A 22,760-nucleotide genomic window follows, 5' to 3' on the forward strand; every position below is an offset into this window, starting at 1 on the left:
CTTTTGAGTCCGACAGGCTCAACATGTTAGTTACGCACATAAACCCGATTCTCTCAAAGGCTCCTGCCAGCTCGAATGACCAGTGACTTCTAAATGCAAATCGGTATTTAGTTCACTAATGCAGACTTCAGTTGCACTTGCTATGAGCCAGGTACTGGTTAAAGCACTTCATCAATATTAACTCATTTAGGGCTTCCCTGGTGGCACAGTGGTTGAGAGTCCGCCTGCCGATGCAGGGGACATCCCGGTTCGTGCCCCGGTCCGGGAAGATCCCACATGCCGCGGAGCGGCTGGGCCCGTGAGCCATGGCCGCTGAGCCTGCGCGTCCGGAGCCTGCTCTGCAATGGAAGAGGCCACAGCAGTGAGAGGCCCGCGTACCGCAAAAAAAAAAAAAAAAAAAAAAAAAAAAAAAAAATATATATATATATATATATATATATAAAAACTCATTTAATCCACATAAAAACCCTCTGAAGTGGGTATTATGAGCATCTGTTTTATATACTTATGAAGAAACGGAGATGCAGAGAGCTTAAGTGACATGCCCAAGGTCACATGGCTAGCAAGTGGTTGAGCCAGAATTTGAACCAAGGCTGTTCACAGCCACACATCAGAACAGAGTTCCTGTCCCGAGTTCCATTCCTGGGTATCTACCGGAGAGGGATGGAAACATATCTCCACACAGAAGCTTGTATGTGAATGTTCACGGCGGTATCATTCACTATAGCCACAAAGGGGAAACAATCCAAATGACCATTAACTGGTAGATGGATAAACAAAATGTGGTCTATCCACACAATGGAATACTATTCAGCCCGAAAAGGAATGAAGTACCGATATACACTATATAGAGCACAGGTGAACCTCAAAAAGATTATGTGAAGTGTGGGAAGCTGCATACAAGGGACCACATATTGTATCATTCAGTTTATAAGAAATCTCCAGAGCAGGAATATCTATACAGAGAGTAGGTCGCTGGTTGCTTGGGGCTGGGGGTGGGCATGGGGGTTGACTGCAAGGTGGCACCTTTTGGGAGTGACAGAAATGTTCAAAAATTGGATTGCGGCGATAGCTGCACAACTTGGAAAACTTACCAGAAACCATTGAAATGTGCATTTCAAATGGGTACATGTTATGATATGTGAGTTAAACCTCAATAAAGCTGCTGCAAAACCAAAAGCAAAGGGGGCTGACCCTGGCCATAATGGCCCTTCCTCCTGTTCTAGCTGGTTTACACCTATGGTGAAAAGCCTTCCGAGGAACAGAGGAGGGGAGGACTTCGGGCCAGGAAGTTGTCTGAAGCCTTTGTCTCTCCTTCCAGGCCCCACTGTGTCCACCCGCACCCAGTCGGAGTGTGGCACCAGCAGCTGAGATTTCTTTACAGAACTGCTCTGTTTTGCAAAGAGTAATTATATGCAGGGGAATTTCCTACCCCAAATGACACCCCTTCTTTATTATCCCCCAAACACCCCTGCATTATTTTGCAATGCAAAATTCATGCCTCCTCAAGCCAATTACTTGGGAAAATGTGATACGCAATGATGAATTATACATGCGTTTTCTTTATGCTTTTTTTTTTCTCCTTGGGGATGGTAATTATGAGATAAATTGTTGGGGGTTTTATGTCTTGAAATAACTCCTTACCATATCAGAGCCCTTCTTGCTACATATTGCTAAGCTAATTGGTGGCTTCCAAAGAGAAGGACAGAAGTCATTTTTAATTAGGCTAGTAAAAATATATGCCAGTCATACATACATACTCACTGATACATACATGTTGAGATATATATATTTATATCAGAAACAATGAATGAAAATTCAATACACTCTTTGGGAGATTCCGGTGGGGTTCTTGGTGTAACAGTTCCCCATTTTGAGGTGCATGTATCTCCTTCGGTGTTACAACCGAGAAGTCATTTCTGATGCATAAAAGTTCTCTTTAGATAGAGAACGAGTCTCTACTGCGGGCGTCCAGTGGCTGACATGACAACTGTCTTGTTGAAGAAAAGTTTTCCAAAGCTGAGACATTATTCACCAAAAGTAGAGGCAAGTCTGTCCACTCTATAGTTTGGTGTTATAGGGATAGAAAACAATCATCTGTCTTTTATAACTTACATCGGAGCTATAATATGATAAGTGCTGTTTCGTAATTCCATCAAGCAAGATCTTTGTGATGCTTTCATTACACCCTAGGGGGAGCACAAACCTTTACTTAGTCAAAATCAGTACTTCTCTCCAAGGATCAAAGTTTCTGTTTTGCTTTTGAATGGGAATTACAAAAAGCCATAGGTGGCTTCTGAGCATCATTCTACTCGTTGGTCGTGTACATGGAAAGCTAGCTGGCAATTTTATTCCACTCTCTGAATCCAGTCCCTCTCAACACATACATGATTCCATCACCGACACATGGAAAAGAAAATTCAATTGCTCAAACCCACTTAGAATACCAAACCCATCTTAGAATACCCTAAAAGAATCAGCCTCTCTTGGAAACATAATCATATTAAAGCACGAGGTACCAGAACTCCCTAAAGTAACAGGCTATTTTTACAAAAGACCAATAAAATGTTCTAATAGGTTGCCTGAGGGGTACTGTTATTCAGAATTACCCACGATTCTGAATAACGTGCTACTAACTTAGAAGAGATGCTGCCACTTTGCTGACTGGTTAGAAACCCTCGGAAAACCTCAAGCAGAGCGCAGCACCTACTCGACCTCGGAAGACAAGGAAGAAAGTAAGGCAATCTCGTTGCCACAAATAGCTAAGTGCATCACTATGACAGAGTTCAAACACTTTGAAGTTGGGGACAATACACCGTCCACTTCAACTACCAGTTGTCCACCGTGTACACAGGTGCTTGGTGAGTAACTTCCAAAGGACTGCAGTTGCAGCAAGCCTAACCCCAGGACGGCGACCCCACGCCAAGCTCTGTCTGCTTACCGGCAAAAGTCTCTGTACGTGGATTCACTCCTGCAAGACGTTTAGAGGTGCCGAAATCGGAGATTTTCACCACTCCACTATAGGTATTCACCAGAACGTTATCGCCCTTCAGAAAAGGAAGAACATCAAATGCTTAAAGAAAGATTTAAACAAACTAATGTAAAACAGACTTGGACCTTAAGAAATGGTCATGTGTCTCTAGGAAGACCAGACTCTGCTCAATCCTCTCCCCTCCGTGAGCTGGTCCACCTGCAGACACTCCAGCAGCTCATGTGATCTGAGATGCAAAGTAAAATCTCATTGGCTCAGACAAGCAAGTACCTTTATGTCTCTGTGCACAATCTGGCTTTCGTGGAGATACTTGAGGCCTTCCAGGATTTGCTTGGTGTAGAGCTTGATGGTGGGCTCCTTCATCGGCCCCCATTTTGATCGCAAAAGAGCCGAAAGGCTTCCTGGAAATGGACACAGTAAAAAAAAAAAAAAAAAAAAAAAAAAAACTCATCAGGGCGATGAAGAGTCAATTATAAGGGTTCAGGGAAATAAAGTGAAGTGACGTTTCTAACCTAATGTGAGCACTCGCGCCCACATCACTGTATCTGGGCTAAATGCAACACCTTTCCTCCCTCTCTGTTGCCTGTTTCCCAGATGCGCAAGCAGCATAGTCAGAGAAGGGACGGGGCGTGAACCAGCACATCAGCCTGCCCAGAGGTGTAGGGTGGAAAGGAACCCCTTGTGATCCCCGAAACTCAGCCAGGCCACCTTCGGGCTTAGCTCTGTTCAGCTACACAGAATCAGGAAGAGAGCGCGACAGCGCTCTCTGAACTCTGAAGGGCTGGCCTGACACTGCACATGCTGCACGAGCGTCTCAGCCATTGGGCTTGGGTCAAAGCCACGTTTTCTACCTTACCCTGAAATCAGAGGTGGACAGGAGCAGAGTGAGGGGCCCTTAAGGGAGACAGGGACCCGAATCAGAGGAGGCTGGGGCTCTCTGTCCTCACTGTGAGAAGCTCCTAATGCCAGGTCCCAGGGGCAGGATGGTCTTAACACCCACCCACCCACCCCCGACCCCAATTATACTATTGAACATTGAACTTTGGGGCCAGAAGAAAACCTCCCTTCACTGCCTTCTGACCCTGTGTTTCAGAGACTATTGTCCAGGCCCTCAGCATCAGATAGTCGCCCTTACACAGTGCTATGGGACCTTGCTAGGCCTCAGTTTCCCCATCTGTAAAAGGGGAGGGGCACATCTATCTCCAGCTCTGTGGTCATCCTCAAGACCTCACGTCTGGAACGCAAATCAGTATTTTCTGCTAGACTATGAGCAATCTGAGGGAAGAAGACACTGTACGTCATCAAAATCTAGCACATTGCCTGACTCTTAAGACATATAGTTAGGTTTTTAATGTAATGGCAGGCTCTTAGTAACTATGAGTTGAAAGAACGGATGAATACAGATTTCTAACTCAAGTGTTTATATTTGCATTCAGATTACTATTCATTTTATCATTATTTTCTTAAAATGAGCACTTACTGGGTTCTTGCTCTCTGCCTGGCACCTTTTTGAGAGCTTTACAAATATTATCTCACTTACCCCAGCCAACAAGCCACTGAGATAGTGTCATTATGACTCCAATAATTATTACGATTCTAACTATGACAGTACTTAATAATAATCCAATTTTAAAATTCATTTATTCAGTCAGAAAACTGAGGTCACAGCTTGCAGATGGAGGGACCAGCTCAAACTAGATGGCTGGGGTCTTCCCTGGTGGCACAGTGGTTAAGACTCTGCACTCCCAATGCAGGGGGCCCGGGTTCGATCTCTGGTCGGGGAACTAGATCCCACATGCATGCCTCAACTAAGAGTACGCATGCCACAACTAAGGAGCCTGCCTGCCGCAACTAAGACCCAGCACAGCCAAATAAATAAATAAATAAATATTAAAAACAAACAAACAAACAAACAAAAACCAAACTAGGTGGCTGGCTCCAGACCTGAGGAACTCCCACCCTCGCACTCTACTGTCTGCCTTTGGGGATCTTGTGGATAAAGCACTGGCATTCAATTTCACTGTCAACATGTTATTTTGCAATGTCATTTAAAAACACCTCCGTTTCCTCTTCTCCAAAGCATATTTCAACTCCTAGACTGTGAAGGCCTCAAGGCCAGAGACTATGCTTTATTCATCTCTATGTCTCTAGTGCTCAGCCCAGCAGCTGGCACTCAGTAGATCCTCAATGAATATCTGATGATTGAATTACCAGACCAGGAATAGACTGTTTATGTGACACTGGAAAATCCGTATCCAACTCCTCTGGGAAACAAATGGTCTCCCACACCTCAAATGTCTGTCACTTTTTAACGGCAGGATGAATAACGATGTTCATATTATATTTTCATCAGTGATTTTCAGGGTATGAGACCAGAAGACCAGTGACTACTCACCCCCAGGCACCTGCTCCATAAATATCTTAATGTAGCCGTCCTCGGAAACAGAGTCCAGGTACTGAACAATATCGCGGTGCTCGAGGTTCTTGTGCGGGGCGATCTCCTCATGCAGCGGCTGAGAGTAACTGGTGAGAAAAACAAAGCCAGTGTCACCTGCCAAATCCCTGGAGCTTGGGGTCCGTATATCGCACCTCACCAGTACCTGCCCTGCTGCTGGCCATCCCTTCTTTGTGGGAATGTTCTCTCCCTTGGCTCCCATGAGACTATTCAGCTTCCCATCTGTAGAACAGGGGATAATAATACGAAGCACTCAGGGCTGCCGGGGGCCGAAGTGTGTCAAGTTTCTCAGGCACCCAGTGGAGTGCCTGGTGTGTGGCAAGTACCCAGTGAATGGCTGCTGCTGTTACTATGGCTATCGATAGGGCTTGAACTCTCCAACCATCCTTTGCCTCTCTCAACAGCCTCTCTTCCTCTGCTTCCCCCATGAAGGGAGCTGTTCCAGAAGGTTCTGTCCTCAGCTGCCTTCTAGTCTCATTCCGCAGAACTCATTCAAGACTACAGCAACAGCCACCTAATGGACCTCCCAGCCTCAGCCTCTGGCCTCTTCAGTCTATTCTCCCTGGCCACCCTATTTCCCCTTCCTAAAACACACACCCCATCACATCACTTCCCATCCTAAAGTCCACATAAAGACCACATTGCTTAACATGGCACACAAGGACTTTCAAACTCAGGTCAGACTACATCTTTAAAAATGTTTGCCTCACCTCAAGAGCCGCCCCCCCCCCCCCCCACTGCCCTACATCCTACAGTCGAGTCACAACACACAATTTTTTCTTCTCTCAGTACACTCTGTGCTTAACAGCTCTGCTTCCCCTCAGCACAGAATGCTCTGGCCTCCTTTTCTGCCAGACGAACTCCTGCTCATCCCTCACAGGCCGGCTCAAAGATGATTTATCTTCTCAAACTTGCCACAACTCAACCAAGAAGAGCAATTCATTCCACTCCTATGCTCTACAAACACTCTGTGAACCTCTGTATTATGGCACTTGTCACTTGGCTCTACCAAACTGGGCACACCCTAACATTAGGACAGTATCCTACTTCCCTTTCAGTCTCCAGTGCCAGCCCAGAATCTGGCACAGAGAAGGTGCCCAATATCCTAACTTCAGCCTGTAAATTTAGGGAATGGGACAAAACAGTCTCTAAGGTCCCTTCCAGCTCTAAAATCCCAGGAACGACCATCAGCAGTGAAGAGCTGAAACGACTAACACAACCAATTGAAGGAGGTGGTTCAAGCCAGCAATTTTCCCCCAACAAACAACTGCAATGCCTTATCCATCATGAGAATAAGAGACAGAACACTGGAAGAGGAATTCAAGAGACTGGATCCTAGTCTTGTTTCTTCACGTCCTCGGAGAAGTCATTTAACCTTCTTAGCCTTGGAAGAAGTTGGATGAGTTCATTTCAGACCCTGCTTTATAATTCAAATGTCGTAACACACAATCCCATTAAAAATGAATAGATGAACAAGTGAACGGATGAACGAATGAATGACAAAGGGTCTTACAGCTGCTAGAAATCACTTGTAATCCATCGTTAATAATTCACTGACCACCTGGATGGAGGGCCGTTTGCACACAGCCATCAGTGTCCAGCCCTGAAGGCAACGCTGCAGATGTGGTCTGAGCACGCCGGTGGAGCACGGAGCTATTATTTCTTATACTGTGGCCATTACTGTATATGTAGCTTCTCTACAAAAACACGTGACAGTCAACACGTTCTTGTTTAGAATTAGGAGGGGTATGAATTCAAAAGGGAATAAACCTTTAGTTAGACTCTTAAAAAAGTGTAGGAGAAATAAATTGGTAGTACTTGTGGTTTAAAAAAACAACAGTCCAAAATCTATGGGTGAGGTTGAAGGGTAGGGTATTAATAAAATAGTCTGTATAGCAAAAAACTAAAATTTTTCTTGACCACATTTAATTTTCTGTAATGATACATCTGAATAAATAATAGCCATTTCAAATTGTTACAATGTGAATTAAAGCATTGAGTCATATTTTTAAATATTTGCAAACAAACACCTATGTAAAAATGTAAAACTTTATTTCCTCCTGATGGGTGGAAATAAAACTACAGTCTTCTTTTAAAACGTGACTCTGCAATCCACATGCCTCTAAGTGAAGTTGTTCCATTTTCTCCATCTATTTATAATATGCAGAGCACAAAAACAGATCACCCTTATTAGGAGAGAATTACAAATTTTTTTGATGACATAATGCTTTCATTATGCACCATCAGTGGTGGGCACGGGAGTTGGGGTATGGAGGTGGCAACTGTAGAAGGCGGAAGGCCCGCCCTGACTTGCCTGCTGTCTCTCTCTGGAATTTCTTTGATGGCTATTCGCACTTGATTGCTCAGATCTCTGCCGGCATACTCGATCCCATGTGTGCCCTTCCCCAGCACCACTCTCTCACCATTCGCATCGTGGTCACACTCATACTAAGGAAAAGCAACAAGATAAAAAAGCACACAGGTTGTGGTGGAGAAACCCTATAAAAGCCCACACATGGTCCTGCAATTTTTTAAAAATTTATGAATAACATTATTTGAGTACCAGGCAGGTCACATTTCTTGGGTTATATACTTTTCATTAAATAATTGCTTTTAAGGGGTAGAGTTGTCAGTTACTCATATATTCATAACATGATTTTATGAAATAGAACGCAAGAAATTTACAAATACGGCTCATATGTAACTTAGTGGGCTCACCTTTTGGAGAACTCCCCTCACTTTGATGCTGCAATTTAAAACTGCTTCTAAGCACGTCAAGTACCCCAAATAGGTGCCCTCTAACATGATCCCTTATCAACTCGCCAGGAAAGCAACCACCTTCTATAGCCCAGAAAAGAACTGAAGGTAAATAAAACTAAAATTGTCTTAATAGAAAGTACACATGCTGCCCCACTCCTGCTTTTAGAGGTACAGATCTAGCAGTAAACACATACTGCAAAGTTCCACCTGTAATGAGTATTGCTCTTTTAATTCCCCCAATCTTATCATCAAAAATTGTACAGCTGCATTCCAGTTGGTTCTTCTCAATGATTAAAAGAAATGTAACTCTAGACTGAGCAATATTTATTTAAAGCAGAGGCAGCAAGGGATTCTTGCTGTTATTTTCTATGCCCCCTATACCTGCTTACAGAAGTGCACAGAACGCGTGTGCATGTGGACGTGTCCCTTCCCATCCACTTCCAGGGATGCTCACGACAATTAAGGTTACTAGTGGCTCTCATCACTGTCTGATTTAACCAGACATCCGCCTGCTTCATAACAGGCTTTTATCTCCCACCTTCAAAGTGCATCACTCAGTTCGTTTCTACAACTTTGATTCTAAGCTAAGAGTTCGAGTACCTGACTCAATTATTAAAATGAATCCCTTTGATATTTTCTGTAAGAAATCTCAAAAAATTAATTTCAGCCCACTTGAAAGTATAGCAAAATCTCACTAAATTACAAGGACCTGAATTAGTGGCAAGTCATAATAACTGCACAAGATTTAAACATGTGCGTCGTGGTGTCCAAAAGAGCTTATGATGACCCTTTCTTAATATTAAGAAATTAATATTAATTTCTTCTTAATATTAATTTCTTCATATTATCATATTTAATATATTAAATGCATTTAGTTATATCTAAATGACTTTAGATATAACTAAAGTCATTTTAGGCATAAATGAAAAAGTCTGCTTCTATTTGCCCAACTCTTTCTCTTGTAGTTTCACAAACATTATTAATTAGCATAGAAAAAGCTTTTCCATCAGTTGTACACAAAAGGGAATTCTAGTCTAGTCCATGTCAAATTTTTCTTACACATTCTGGTTGACAGGATGCCAAAGTAATGCGATTTTTCTACAGAGATGCATTAAATTTAATCTCTGACAGTCATGAATAGTGATGGCTAGCTCGTTCCTTAATGAGTATTTAAAAATATACACATAAGAACTTTCCACACAAAAAAAAGGGACATTTTCTTAAAGCATCAAAGACACAATAAATAACTTTTTCCATGTTCTAGGTCTTCTGTGACTCACCTCTAAGGTATCCCCATCGGTCTCTCCCTCCAGCTTCACTGTACTGCCCACTCCATTGGTTGTCATCTCTCTGACCAAAGAGCAAAACCTAGAACACCAAATGTCACAAAGATGCCGCTAATTATGATCACTCCTATTCCTCTCCTCTAACTTGGCCTTACTACATTAAACTGTGATTAAATAAACCAAGCTTTTACAAGTTATGGAACAATCACTCCACTCCCTTGATTTGACATGGTAGTGTACTGGTTATCTAATCTAGTTCAAATACCCATATGATACTTGAATCCCCTCTATACAATATCACCACCAACTGGCTGGCTAATTGATGCGTGAACACCCCCAGCGACAGAGAACTCATTACCTCACAAGGCAGCGCATTCTTTGGCGAACTCAATGAGAAATGCCTCACTTATATTGAACTAAGACTTCTTTTATGTGGGTCTCATCCATAGACTGCTTAGAATTAGTCCCTTTCTACATAACTGCCCATTAGAAATGTACATAACTTTATTCTATCCCTATAAGTTTTTTCCTTCTTGTCCCCTCAACGCTTCCCCCAGGACTTGTTTGTGAGTCACTTCACTAACTTGTAATTCTTCAAAGGTGTCCCTGTATTATTCGTCAAGTCTGGTCCCGGGACCAGTGTTCCAGGGGTGATCGAATTAGTGCTAAGGATAGTGGGACCATCACCTCCCAAGTTGCCAGCACTCTAGCTCTTAGTGAGAAATAAGGTCTTGTATAAGGGGAGAGGTGAGAAGGAAATGTGTAAGACGGCCTCATCGTTCTGTTGACATAGACTAAGCTTAATATCAACTATAACCCATAAATATTTCTCACAAAAAGCTGCTGGGGCCACATCAGCCACTCCCTAGACTTGTGTAGTTGTTTATTTGCATACAAGTGACTGACTCATAAGATTTGTATTCAGTATTCTCTCTTAAGGTGGCAGGGAAGAATACTGCATACTTTAAGATAATTTCCAAAAAACACTAGGATGTTCTTTTCTCTAACCCATCCCACCTCTGCTTCTTCTAATTTTTGAAAGCTGGGACACGCAACAGTCAAGCTTCTTAGGAGACATGTGGTATGGACGCAACAGAATAACTAAAATTTAAAAGACAGTGTCAATTGTTGTTCAGAATGTGGAGCAACTGGAACTCTCATATGTTGCTGTTGGAAGTGTAAATTGATACAACTACCTTGGTATCAACCAAAGCTGAATATAAACCTATCCCACAACCTACTAACTCCATTCCTAGGTACATACGGTACAGAAATCAAAGAATATGTTCACCAAAAGGCATGCACAAGAGGGTTCATAGCAGTTTTATTCATAATGGCCCCAAACTGGAAACAATCCAAATGTTTGATAGAACAGATAAATCGTCATACACATTCACACAATGGAACACTACACAGCGAAAAAAAGAATGAACTAATACAACACGGCTGAATCTCATAGATATTATTTTAAGAGAAATAAGTGAGAAATAAAAGAGTACATACTTTATGAGTCTATTTATTTGAAGTTTAAGAACAGGCAAAACTAACCACTGGTGATAGAAATCAAAAATAGTTACATTAGGAGCGGGTTTAATGACTGGGAAGGGGCACAAGGCACCTTCTGGGGTGCTGATATACTTAACACACTCGTCTGTATATTACACCTCAATTAAAAACTTATTTAAATGTATGGCAAGAAAAGGCACTGAGGACAGAATGAGAGTCAGAAGGTAAACTCTGTAGTAAAGGGATGTTCTGCTTCATATTTGGCAGCATTTCCCAACTCTAAAATTGAAGATTGTGGCCCAAGGGTGCCCTGGTCTGATATTCAGTCTGATTTCTAACTATGTGTGATAATGATTGTCTGAGACGCACTAAATTAAAATGTTCTCAAATTACATGATACAAACTCTCTCAACAAACTACGAATAAAGGAATCTTCCTCGACCTGATAAAGGTTATCCATGAAAAACCTACCAGTAACATCATGCTTAATGGTGTAAGACTAGACGCTTTCCTCCTGAGATCAGGAACAAGACAAGGATGTCTGCTCTCGCCACTTCTACTCAACATTATACTGTAGTCTAGTCAGGACAATTAGGCAAGAAAAAGAAAGAAAGACACCCGGTTTGCAAGGGGAGAACTATACCTATCTCTATCTGCAGATGACATGATCTTGTATACAGAACATCCTAAGGAATTCAATAAAAACTATTAGAACTAATAAATGAGTGCCAGTTTGCAGGCTCAATATACAAAAATCGAGTGTATTTCTACACACCAGCAATGAACAATCTGAAAATGCAATTAAGAAAACAACTCCACTTAGAACAGCAACCAAAAGAATAAAACACATATATATTTAACAAAAAAGTATAAGACTTGTACATTGAAACTCCAAAAATTGTTGAAAGACATTAAAGAAGACCTAAACAAATAGAAAGATATGTTCATGGGACGGGAGACTTAATATGGTAAGGATGGCAAAGCCTCTCAAATTGATCTGCAAATACAAAGCAATCCCTGCCAAAACCCTAGCGGCCTTTTCTGAAGAAACTGACTAGCTGATCCTAAGATTCACAGGGACATGGAAGCACCTGCAATAGTCAAAACAGTTATGAAAAACAAGAACCAAGTTGGAAGACTCACATTTCCTGATTTTACAGCTTAGTACAATACTACAGTTATCAAGAAAATGTGGTAATAGCATAAAGGATGGACATACAGATCAATGGAATAGAAGTGAAAGTCCAGAAATAAATGCTTACATTTATGGTCAACTGATTTTCTAAAAAAGTGCCAAGACCATTCTATGAGAGAAAAAATAGTCTTTTCAACAAATGGTGCTGAGACAACCACATTTCCACATGCAGAAGAAGGAAGTTGGACCCTCTACCTCAGACCATTAAAAAAAAAAAAACCAACAAAACTCAAAATGGATCAGAGACCTAAATATAAGAGCTAAAACTATAAAACTCTGAAGAAAAAAACACCAGAGAAAACCTTGGGTTAGGCAAAGCCTTCTTAGATATGACATCAAAAGCACAAGTGAGGGCTTCCCTGGTGGCGCAGTGGTTGAGAGTCCACCTGCCGATGCAGGGGACACGGGTTCGTGCCCCGGTCTGGGAAGCTCCCACATGCCGCGGAGGGGCTGGGCCCGTGAGCCATGCCGCTGAGGCTGCGCGGTCTGGAGCCTGTGCTCCGCAACGGGAGAGGCCACAACAAGTGAGAGGCCCGCGTACTGCATAAAAAAAAAAAAAAAAAAAAAAAAAGGACGGACGGTAACAAGTATTGCGAGGACGTGGAGAAACTGGAACCCTCATACATGGCTGATGGGAATGCAAATTGGGAAAACAGTCTGGCCGTTCCTCAAAGTTAAATAAAGAATTATCCTAAGACTCAGTTATTTGGCTCCAAGAGAAATTAAAACATAAGTTCACACAAAAACTTGCATGTGAATGTTTATGGCAGCATTATTCACAATAGCCAGAAAGTGAAAACAAACCAAGTGCCTTTCAAATGATGGACAAATCAAATATATCCATACAATGGAATACTGTTCAGCCACAAAAAGGACTGAAATTCTGATACATGTTACAACATGGATGACACTTGAAAACATTATGATAAATGGAGGAAACGAGTCACAAAAGACCATATATTGTATGATTCTATATATATGAAATGTCAAGAACAGGCAAATTCGTAAAGACAGAAAGTAGATTCAGTGGTTGCAGAGGACTGGGATTGGGGGGGTGGGGTTAGGTTGAGAGAAAATGGGGAGTGACTGTTAAGGGATACTGTGTTTCTTTTGGGAGTGATGAAAATAATCTAAAATTACATTGTGGTGATGGCTGCAAAACTGTGAATATAATAAAAACAAAAAGATTGAGTTCTATACTTTAAAGTGAGCAAATTGCATGGTATGTGAGTTATATCTCAATAAACCTGGAAAAATTTTCCATAAGTTAAAACTTCAGGAAACGCAGTATAGCAATTAAATATCTTTCACGACAAAGACCCTTTAAAAGTGATTCACCATAATTAGACTGAAAATACCTGAATCAGATCAAAACTCACCTACTGCACTGGTCTTCGGTGGAAAAGTAGATTTGAAAGTCATCAGAATTATCATGGACGTAAAGAAAACAACACCGTTCATCAAACTTGGATATGCTGCAAAATTTCAAAACATAAGAATGCCTATTATATATAAATTTGGATATCAATTTAATTTTTTTGAGAAAAATCTAGGAACAGCTTTTCTTCCATCTTACAAATTTGAAACTTTCATTAATGTTTTAACAAATATCCCCCGTCCACCAAAGTGACTTCTATTTCTCTATGAAATTTAAATAGGAGGGGCATTTATCTTGCTGATGTTTGAGTTTGTATTCATCAACAGACTTTAATATGTATCAAGAACTTACTATATATTCAACGTTAAGCAAAGTGTATGGGCAGCAGGAATGGGAATAAAATATGGTTTCTGTCTTCAAGAGTTTATAAGGTCATTAAAAAGGTAGTTGTGAAATAATTTATTGTGATATCAAAGGAATTTCTAGACTTGAAAAATATTAGGACACAGTATTTGTGGCCACACAAGGGAAGTGGAAATAAACATGGCATTTTAGCTCAAGAAAGGCCTTTAAATGTTATCTGATCCATCCCCACCAAAGGCCTGGATCTGACTCTACAGCTCCTTGAACAGGCAATATTCAGTTTGCCTGGAATATCCAGTGCCAGAAAAATCATCAGATTCCATCTCCTGATGGATTTCACTGCTACAAAGTTCTTTACCTGCACTGTGCCAAAGCCTAAGCAATGGCCCTCATTTTGCCAGGTAGCACTATGCAAAAGGCTAGATTCTATGATGAGCCCTTCGAACAAATGAAGCCACTTTATCGTGCCCTTTCTAAGTCGTCTCTTCCTGAGATTACAGCTTCTTTGACCATTCCTTACATGTTATGGATTACATGACAAATTACGAGTTGAAACAGCAGAAGTACAGGGTGATTTAAAATGAATTAAAACTAGCTTATACATGAGTAACTTTTCAAAACCAATCTTTAAAGGAACTACCACAGTTAGTTGGATAGCCTTGGGAATGTTCAACACATGCTCTTCATGTCACATTGGTTCCAGGGTCTGATTCACCCCAGGCCCTTTGCACATCTCTGTTGATGGCTCAAATGGCAGCAAGAGGTATCTCTATGAGAAGGTACAAACAGAAGGTTCTTGACTACATGTTACCATACAACTTAGTTTCTGGGTAGTACATGTTTGAAAATGTTTAACACCTTCTGAATTATCTTATATTTTCTAAGCAGTATTATTCAAATATGCTACTCTGTTCTTAAATGATTTCTCTCCCTTTAAAAGTGATGTAAACATTACTCCAATTTAAACACTGATGTGTCTAGGAAAGGATCATGCTGCATCTGGGGGTAACAGGGATTCATTCATTGGCCTGTGGTCTGAGAATCAGAGAGAAGACATAAGAGTCCTAGTCCAAGCCCTTAATATGATGGAAACTATGAAGATACTGAGACCTGGAGAGGTTGAATGATTTGCTCAAGGTCAAACAGCAAAAGAGGGATTAGAACTCATATCTACTCCAGAGTTCCTCCCACCCTTGGGTGTGCTGGCAGGGTCGGACTCAGAGAGCAGCCACACAATTCAGGCCCAAATGGTCAGCGCTCCTGAACCAAATAGCAAGTGGCAGACCTCTCCTGGGAATACACCACCTTACTCACCTGCCAGTAACAATGCCCTTGGCTCCATTACTCTGCCCAGGAGATCCCAGCCAAGTATCATTACCAAGTAACTCCCAGCTTCAGTTCTGGGGGTCCCTGAGCACCTGAACATCATTGGCTCAAAGAAGAAACACTTTCTCTTTCTACACACATAACTTCTTGTTTTAAAAAAGTTTGAGGGGGCTTCCCTGGTGGCGCAGTGGTTGAGAGTCTGCCTGCCGATGCAGGGGACACGGGTTCGTGCCCCGGTCCGGGAGGATCCCACATGCCGCGGAGCGGCTGGGCCCGTGAGCCATGGCCGCTGGGCCTGCGCGTCCGGAGCCTGTGCTCCGAAACGGGAGAGGCCACAACAGTGAGAGGCCCGCATACAGCAAAAAAAAAAAAAAAAAAAAGGTTCAGACAAGAGAGTTTCGTCTGTTGGATACAAAAACAGCTACTCTGCTATAACAAGCTGAGAAGCCTTACTAGCAGCACGTGATGAACAAGCTCGGGCAGGGCAACAAGAGAGAAAATAGTCTGTTTTGGATTCTGCTAAAAATGAGAACACCACGTACTATAAATAAGTGGAAACAAAGTGATAAAAACAACATCATTATTTGTATTAAAACAATAATTACATCTTCTCTTATGTTCTTACCTTATTCCTCTAATGGAAGAGGCTGTAAAATTCCATTCATGAATTTGTTTCTGCAGGTATCAAGGACAAAAGTCAGTGGTTTGATGTTTTCCATGCAAAGAATCATTTTTGCTTTCATTCTATGGTCAATCGCTTCTGCTATTTTTTACTTTCAATAGAATTTAGCGGTTAAAGCAAGATATTTCGCATAACTTGGAACACCAGAAACATTTTCTAACCTATTGTAAAAATTCATTTGTATCTCTTATCCAGTTTAGAACAAATGATCTAAATATGAAATAGAAACAACAGGCATACAGTACATACACAGTGAGCAGCCTTTCACCTTCTGTCAACGTATCAAGAAAACTCTAAGATGAGTTTGGGAACAGCCCACCCAACTTGAATGACCCACAAAAATGTTTGGAGAGGCAAGAATGTGGCAGACACCAGTCAGTGTTCACCAATCTTCATTTCTTTTTCTCCCTGGGCACATAACTGGACTACATTTCCCAGCCTCCTGTGCAGTTAGGTGGGGTCATTTGATGGAGTTCTGACCAATGGGTTGTGAACAAGAGTGATGTGCTCCACCTGTGGGCTTGGCTCATTAGAAACCTCCACGGCAATCCTGTCCTCTACATTCTCTTTCCCCATCCACTACCAGATGGAATGCGGACCCTGCCAACCTGGACATGACATGAGACACAGATGAACTTTTATCATCATAGATAAACTGATATTTGGGGGATGTTTGTTTTAGCGTCTGGCCTACCAAGAACTAATACAAAGACTAACTGGGATTTCAATCTGTACAAGATGCACTTTAAAAATACATATATAACTCTGTCCTCTCCCTCCACCACCATCCCTTTCCCTTAAACTATGAACAAAGCTAAGCCTCACAAGGAGTGTCTGAATTCCCAGTTTTAGGAGGGCCATAGGCTACAATACCAATACATTACAACGACAGAGAATAATTTTAAATAAGAAAATACATTCGGTTAGCCTGAGGAATGCCATAAATGACCAGCTAAGCCTCCCAGAGAAGTGTGAGAGCCAAATAACTGAGCATATGGCTCAGGAGAACAGCCACAAGTGATTGGGTGACAAGTTTCCTGCCATCCTGGAGCAATGACAACAGGCACAGTTGGGAGGATCGTTCCCAATGGGAGAGGATCCATCCAGATATGTTGATGCAACACCTATTATGCACTAGGCAACATACCAGCAGGGACATGACAGAGAATGACAAAACCCCTGCCCTCATGGGGCTTACAATCGAGTGAGGGAAGATAGGTAATAAATCAAATAGTAAGTGAAGAGCATGGTGGAGGGTGAAAAGTGCTATGAACACAAATAACACAGCAAAGAGCATTAAGGTGGTGCAGGAAGTCATGAGTTTTCAAGCAGAAAGCTAAAGGGGGTGAGGGAGTGAGCCATGCAGATAACTGGGGGACCAGTTTCAGGCAGAGGAAACAGCAAGTGCAAAGGCCCTGAGGCAGCAGTGTGCTTTGCATGTTTGGGGACCAGCAAGGAGGGGAGTGAGATGGGAGTGGAGTGAGTGAAGGGGGAGTGGGAGAGAAGGTTAGGGAGATCACGCAGGCCTTTGGAGGCCATCATCAGGACTTTAAGCCTCCCCTCTGTGTGAGAATCACTGAGAGCTGTGAAAGATAAAAGTGGATGAAAACATGAAAGCTATCACATCAGACCCATCTTTATAGAAAGACTGAGTGTATTTCAGAGGAGGGATGTGTTCCAAGTCACTGAAAGAGGGTAGTGGTGGAGAACGGGAGTCTGCTTTGGATTCAGGTACAGAAATATCAATGAGGGCAGATTCGAGAGAGCCTGAAAGAGGCTGTATGTATATAGAAAGCTCAACCACACAAGTTTTCAAGTAGGTTTACTCTAGGGTACCTTTAGGGAACTTCTCGATTTGGGAGGAAGTTAACTTTACTGGTTAAGAAGTAAACCACATGGAGGGACTTCCCTGGCAGTCCAGTGGTTAAGACTCTGCACTTCCACTGCAGGGGGCACGGGTTTGATCCTTGGTCAGGGAACTAAGATCCTACATGCTGTGTGGTGAGGCCAAAAAAATTAATAAAATTAGATCTAAAAAATTTTTTTAAAAAAGAAGTAAACCACACGGAGCTCCCCTCCGCTTTCCCTTTACATCATAATCAATAGGCATTGGGTGGGGGTTCCTACTTCATAGGTCCTACAGATAAAAAAATACAGAAGTCGTGCATGGGCTTGCAGACCAGCTGGGGAGACACTTTGGAAAACGGATAAATAAGCGATAGGATGTACTTTGCACATTATGCAGACAACTGGGTAGCGAACAGACATTCAATGGAAGGACGGGAGGCGGGAAAGGGTGGTTAGAGATACCTCTGCAAAAGTTAGGACTTGGGTAATTGGAAGAACGAATTCCAGGGAGGAAGAAGGATGAGAACAAAAGTGCAGATGTGAACTCCTGCAGGGCCAGCTCAGGGAACTGTGAGATGACAGATGAAGGTCTGGCTGGGGCTGAGGGTCGGGGAGGGAGAAGAGAAGGAGGGAGAAGGAGGACAGGGTTATATAGGGGCTCGACACTTAATAAAAGACTTTGAGTTTTATCTGCAAAGTCACAGGATCCAATAATGATTGGGGACTATCAAGAGGGCCACTACAAGTGTCTTTTAAATCATTACTAAACTTTTAAGCTGAAATACGGCATACATTCAGAAAAGGCTACAGTGATCATCTCAATCAATTTCCACAAAATGAAAAGCCACTGTAACCAGCATCTAAACCAAGAGACAGAACATCAGCAGCAGCCCAGAAGACTCCCTCAGATCCCCTGTTCCCAGTCACTCCTGTCGACCCAAAGGCAACTGCTATTCTGACTTGTCCCACTGTGGGGAGTGTTGCCTGCTCTGGAATATCATACAAATGGAACCGTGAAGTCTGTGCTCTCCTGTGTCCGCAAGGGGAGTTTTTCATGAGCTATCTGGTGGTGTCCTGGCGGGTCAATCAGGAAAGCTGTGACTGTTCTCCTCCTGTCCCGAGCCTCCTGTAAGGCAGCATTCTAATCTTTCCTGAGAGGGGATATTTCACCAAATCATGATGAGGAAACAGATTCAAGATTTTAGCTTTCCACAGTGCCAGAAGCCCCCAGTAACAGTGCATTGGAAGCAGAGCCGAGGTGGACTCTGGAGAAATGGGCCGGGAAGTTAGAGGGAGGGGACTCCTTCAGGATCCCCTAGGTGCTGACTCAGCCTCTGCCCTCCTAACCCCCAGGATGCAGACTTTCAGGGAGGGGGGATTTTTGTGTTAAAAGCATAGACTTTTTTTTTTGGTTGCTGTTAAAAGCACAGACTTTTTGTGTGAGATGTTCCAGTCGCTAATATAAGCATAAAAGGCACCTCCCAAAGAGCTTTCCAAAACCAGCAGCCCTACCCGTATGGATAGCAATGGTGGCCACAGTGCACCTGTTGGTGACTTTGGGGCCCACGAGAAGCTGAGGGAGAAACACTGCATTTGCGCCTGCTCTGTGCAGCCTCCCCGCATCGCTGTGCTGGGCGAGCTCGCACCAGCTTGGGAGGCCAGTTGTGCACATCTCTTCCTAACCCTGTGCTCGGTGACCTGATGTTGCTTGCGTGAAACTGGCCATGACGGGAGTATTTACACCACAGAAATCAGTAAACACTACATATCGGCCCTCTGCTCCCATATCCCCTGGAGAGCTGGTGGTTAAACACTGACCAGCGTACGTTTCTGAATCCCTGGCTGATGAAGCAGACCTTAATCTAATGTTACAGCGGCGCTGTCCGCAGGTGAACATGTGCCTGTGTGATTGCTTCCCACCACCACAGCACACCGGGAAGAACTGCAAGTCTGTGCAGAGAAGTTATCATTTCACTCCAGGCTAATCTGCTTGCTTCCACAACCTGCAGAATTTTTAAAATGTAAATGAAGGCAAAAGCAAAGTCTTCCTCTCAAAGAAAAAAAGGCAATTTATCTTTCTCTCAGACACTTGCTCTGACAACTACCAAGCACTGTGCAAAACATTTCCTCAGTCAAGGAAAACTAGCATTTGCTGCTTATATAGTTCTTTCTATTTCTTATTACAGACTATATACACAAAGTAACACATTTACAACTAGTGAGATACTATATGTACCGATGGAAATTCCCATTAAAGACCTGCAACCATTATAAATTTATAGAATTCCATGAGAACAAAACCATTTTGCTCTAAAAGTATGAAGAGTCACTTTAATAGGATCAGTTTTTTCCACAACTACTTGTCAAAATATGAGGTGTTCACACCAGTCAGAATGGCCATCATCAAAAAACCTACAAACAATAAATGCTGGAGGGCTTCCCTGGTGGCGCAGTGGTTGAGAGTCCGCCTGCCGATGCAGGGGACGCGGGTTCGTGCCCCGGTCTGGGAGGATCCCACGTGCCGCGGAGCGGCTGGGCCCGTGAGCCATGGCCGCTGAGCCTGCGCGTCCGGAGTCTGTGTTCCGCAACGGGAGAGGCCACAACAGTGAGAGGCCCGCGTACCGCAAAAAAAAAAAAAAAAAATGCTGGAAAGGGTGTGGAGAAAAGGGAACTCTCTTGCACTGTTGGTGGGAATGTAAACTGATACAGCCACTATGGAGAACGGTATGGAGGTTCCTTATAAAACTAAAAACAGAACTACCATACGACCCAGCAATCCCACTACTGGGCATATACCCTGAGAAAACCATAATTCAAAAAGACACATGCATCCCAATGTTCACTGCAGCACTATTTACAGTAGCCAGGACATGGAAGCAACCTAAATGTCCATCAACAGAGGAATAGATAAAGAAGATTTGGTACATATATACAATGGAATATTACTCAGCCATAAAATGAACAAAATAATGCCATTTGCAGCAACATGGATGGACCTAGAGACTGTCATACTGAGTGAAGTAAGTCAGACAGAGAAAGACAAATATATGGATATGGTATTGCTTACATGTGGAATCTAAAAAAAAAAAAAAAAAGGCTACAAATGAACTTATCTACAAAACAGAAATAGAGTTACAGATGTAAAAAATAAACTTATGGTTACCGGGGGGTAAGGCGGGGAGGGATAAATTGGGAGATTGGGATTGACACATACCCACTACTATATATAAAATGGATAACTAATAAGGACCTACTATATAGCACAGGGAACTCTACTCAATACTTCATAATGGCCTATATGGGAAAAGAATCTAAAAAAGAGTGGATATATGTATAACAGATTCACTTTGCTGTACACCTGAAACTAACACAACATTGTAAATCAACTATACCCCAATAACAATTTTAAAATGATGGGGCTTCCCTGGTGGCGCAGTGGTTGAGAGTCTGCCTGCCAATGCAGGGGACACAGGTTCGAGCCCTGGTCTGGGAAGATCCCACATGCTGCAGAGCAGCTGGGCCCTTGAGCCACAACTACTGAGCCTGCGTGTCTGGAGCCTGTGCTCCGCAACAAGAGAGGCCGAGATAGTGAGAGGCCCCTGCTCACTGCAACTAGAGAAAGCCCTCGCACAGAAACGAAGACCCAACACAGCCAAAAAAATAAATGTTTATATAAAAAAAGAAATATGAAAAAAACGAGATGACATAGATCAATTTAAAAAAATTTTTAAATGAGGTGTTTTGTTATATCTATCAACGGAATAGTGAGGTTACAGATCAGAATTTTGAAAATTCTCTTGCATCACAGTGGCATCAATGACACAAAGAATGTAAGCAAGGTTGGCCTCTAGTACAAGAATCTGAACACTGAGGACAGGGCGCTTCGTGGCAGTGGTACCTGGAGGGGGGAACATAAGTAGGGCTTTGGGGGGTGGGGCCTGCTGATGTTCTCTTCCCTGGGTTGCACTGGTTACTTAGATGTGTTCACTTGATAAAAAAATCCATCAAATTGTACATTTATGAGTTATGCACTTTTCTCTGTGTGTTATACTTAAAAGGTTAAAAAAAACAAAGAGGCAAATTTAATAGAAGATACATGCATGCTTCAAATGAGATATATCTGTATGAACATCATGTATGTATCTTATTCTAGCTCCTTCTATTTTGCTCAAATATTTAAAGCACACAGTGCAGGAAAAATACCCCAGCACATTACGGCAGCTCATCTTCACAAATGGCTACTGACTCTCTTATCAATGAGAAGAAGGTTGCTTCGCTGTTAAATATTAGACAAGGTTACTGGCTTACATTTGTGTTACAGACTTAATGTTTGTGTCTCCACAAATTCATATGTTGGAGCCCTAACCCCCAGTGTGATGGTATTTGGAGATGGTGGCCTTTGAGAGGTGATTAGGTTACCAGGGTGGAGCCCTCAAGATGGGATTAGTGCCCTATATAAGAAGAGACAGGAGAGAGTTCTCTATCTCTCTTTCCAGTATGTAAGAACAGGGCAAGAAGACCACCATCTGCAAACGAGAAAGAGGGTTCTCACCAGAACCTGACCATGCTGGCACCCTGATCTCAGACTTTCCAGCCTCCAGGACTGTGAGAAATAAATTTCTGTTGTTTGAGCCAGGGGTCCCCAAACCCTGGGCTGTGGACCAGTACCGGTCTGCAGCCTGTTAGGAATCCAGCTGCACAGCAGGAGATGAGCGGAGGGCGGGCGGGCGAGCGAAGCTTCATCTGCCTCTCCCCATCGCTCACATTACCGCCTGAATCATCCCCTCCGCCCCCCAGGTCTGTGGAAAAACTGCCTTCCATAAAACCGGTCCCCAGTGCCAAAAAGGTTGGGGACCACCGGTTTAAGCCACCCAGTCTGTGGTATTCTGTTACAGCAGCTCAAGCAGACTAAGGCAACTTGAAATATCATTCATGACTATATATTTTTCATATGTACCTGTACTGAAGT

General features: G+C 42.7%; 1 protein-coding gene across 1 annotated transcript in view; it reads right to left on the bottom strand.

Moving 5' to 3' along the window:
• Window positions 1-22,760, bottom strand: part of MAP3K15 (mitogen-activated protein kinase kinase kinase 15) — a 148,967-nt gene that overhangs the window by 20,930 nt on the left and 105,277 nt on the right. Inside the window, 7 exon segments of the mRNA XM_032619352.1 lie at window positions 2,942-3,047; window positions 3,263-3,393; window positions 5,388-5,515; window positions 7,762-7,895; window positions 9,488-9,575; window positions 13,574-13,669; window positions 15,887-15,936. Of these exon segments, the coding sequence (XP_032475243.1) occupies window positions 2,942-3,047; window positions 3,263-3,393; window positions 5,388-5,515; window positions 7,762-7,895; window positions 9,488-9,575; window positions 13,574-13,669; window positions 15,887-15,936 (733 nt within the window).

This window comes from Phocoena sinus, chromosome X (assembly GCF_008692025.1).
Source record: "Phocoena sinus isolate mPhoSin1 chromosome X, mPhoSin1.pri, whole genome shotgun sequence".
NCBI lineage: Eukaryota > Metazoa > Chordata > Mammalia > Artiodactyla > Phocoenidae > Phocoena > Phocoena sinus.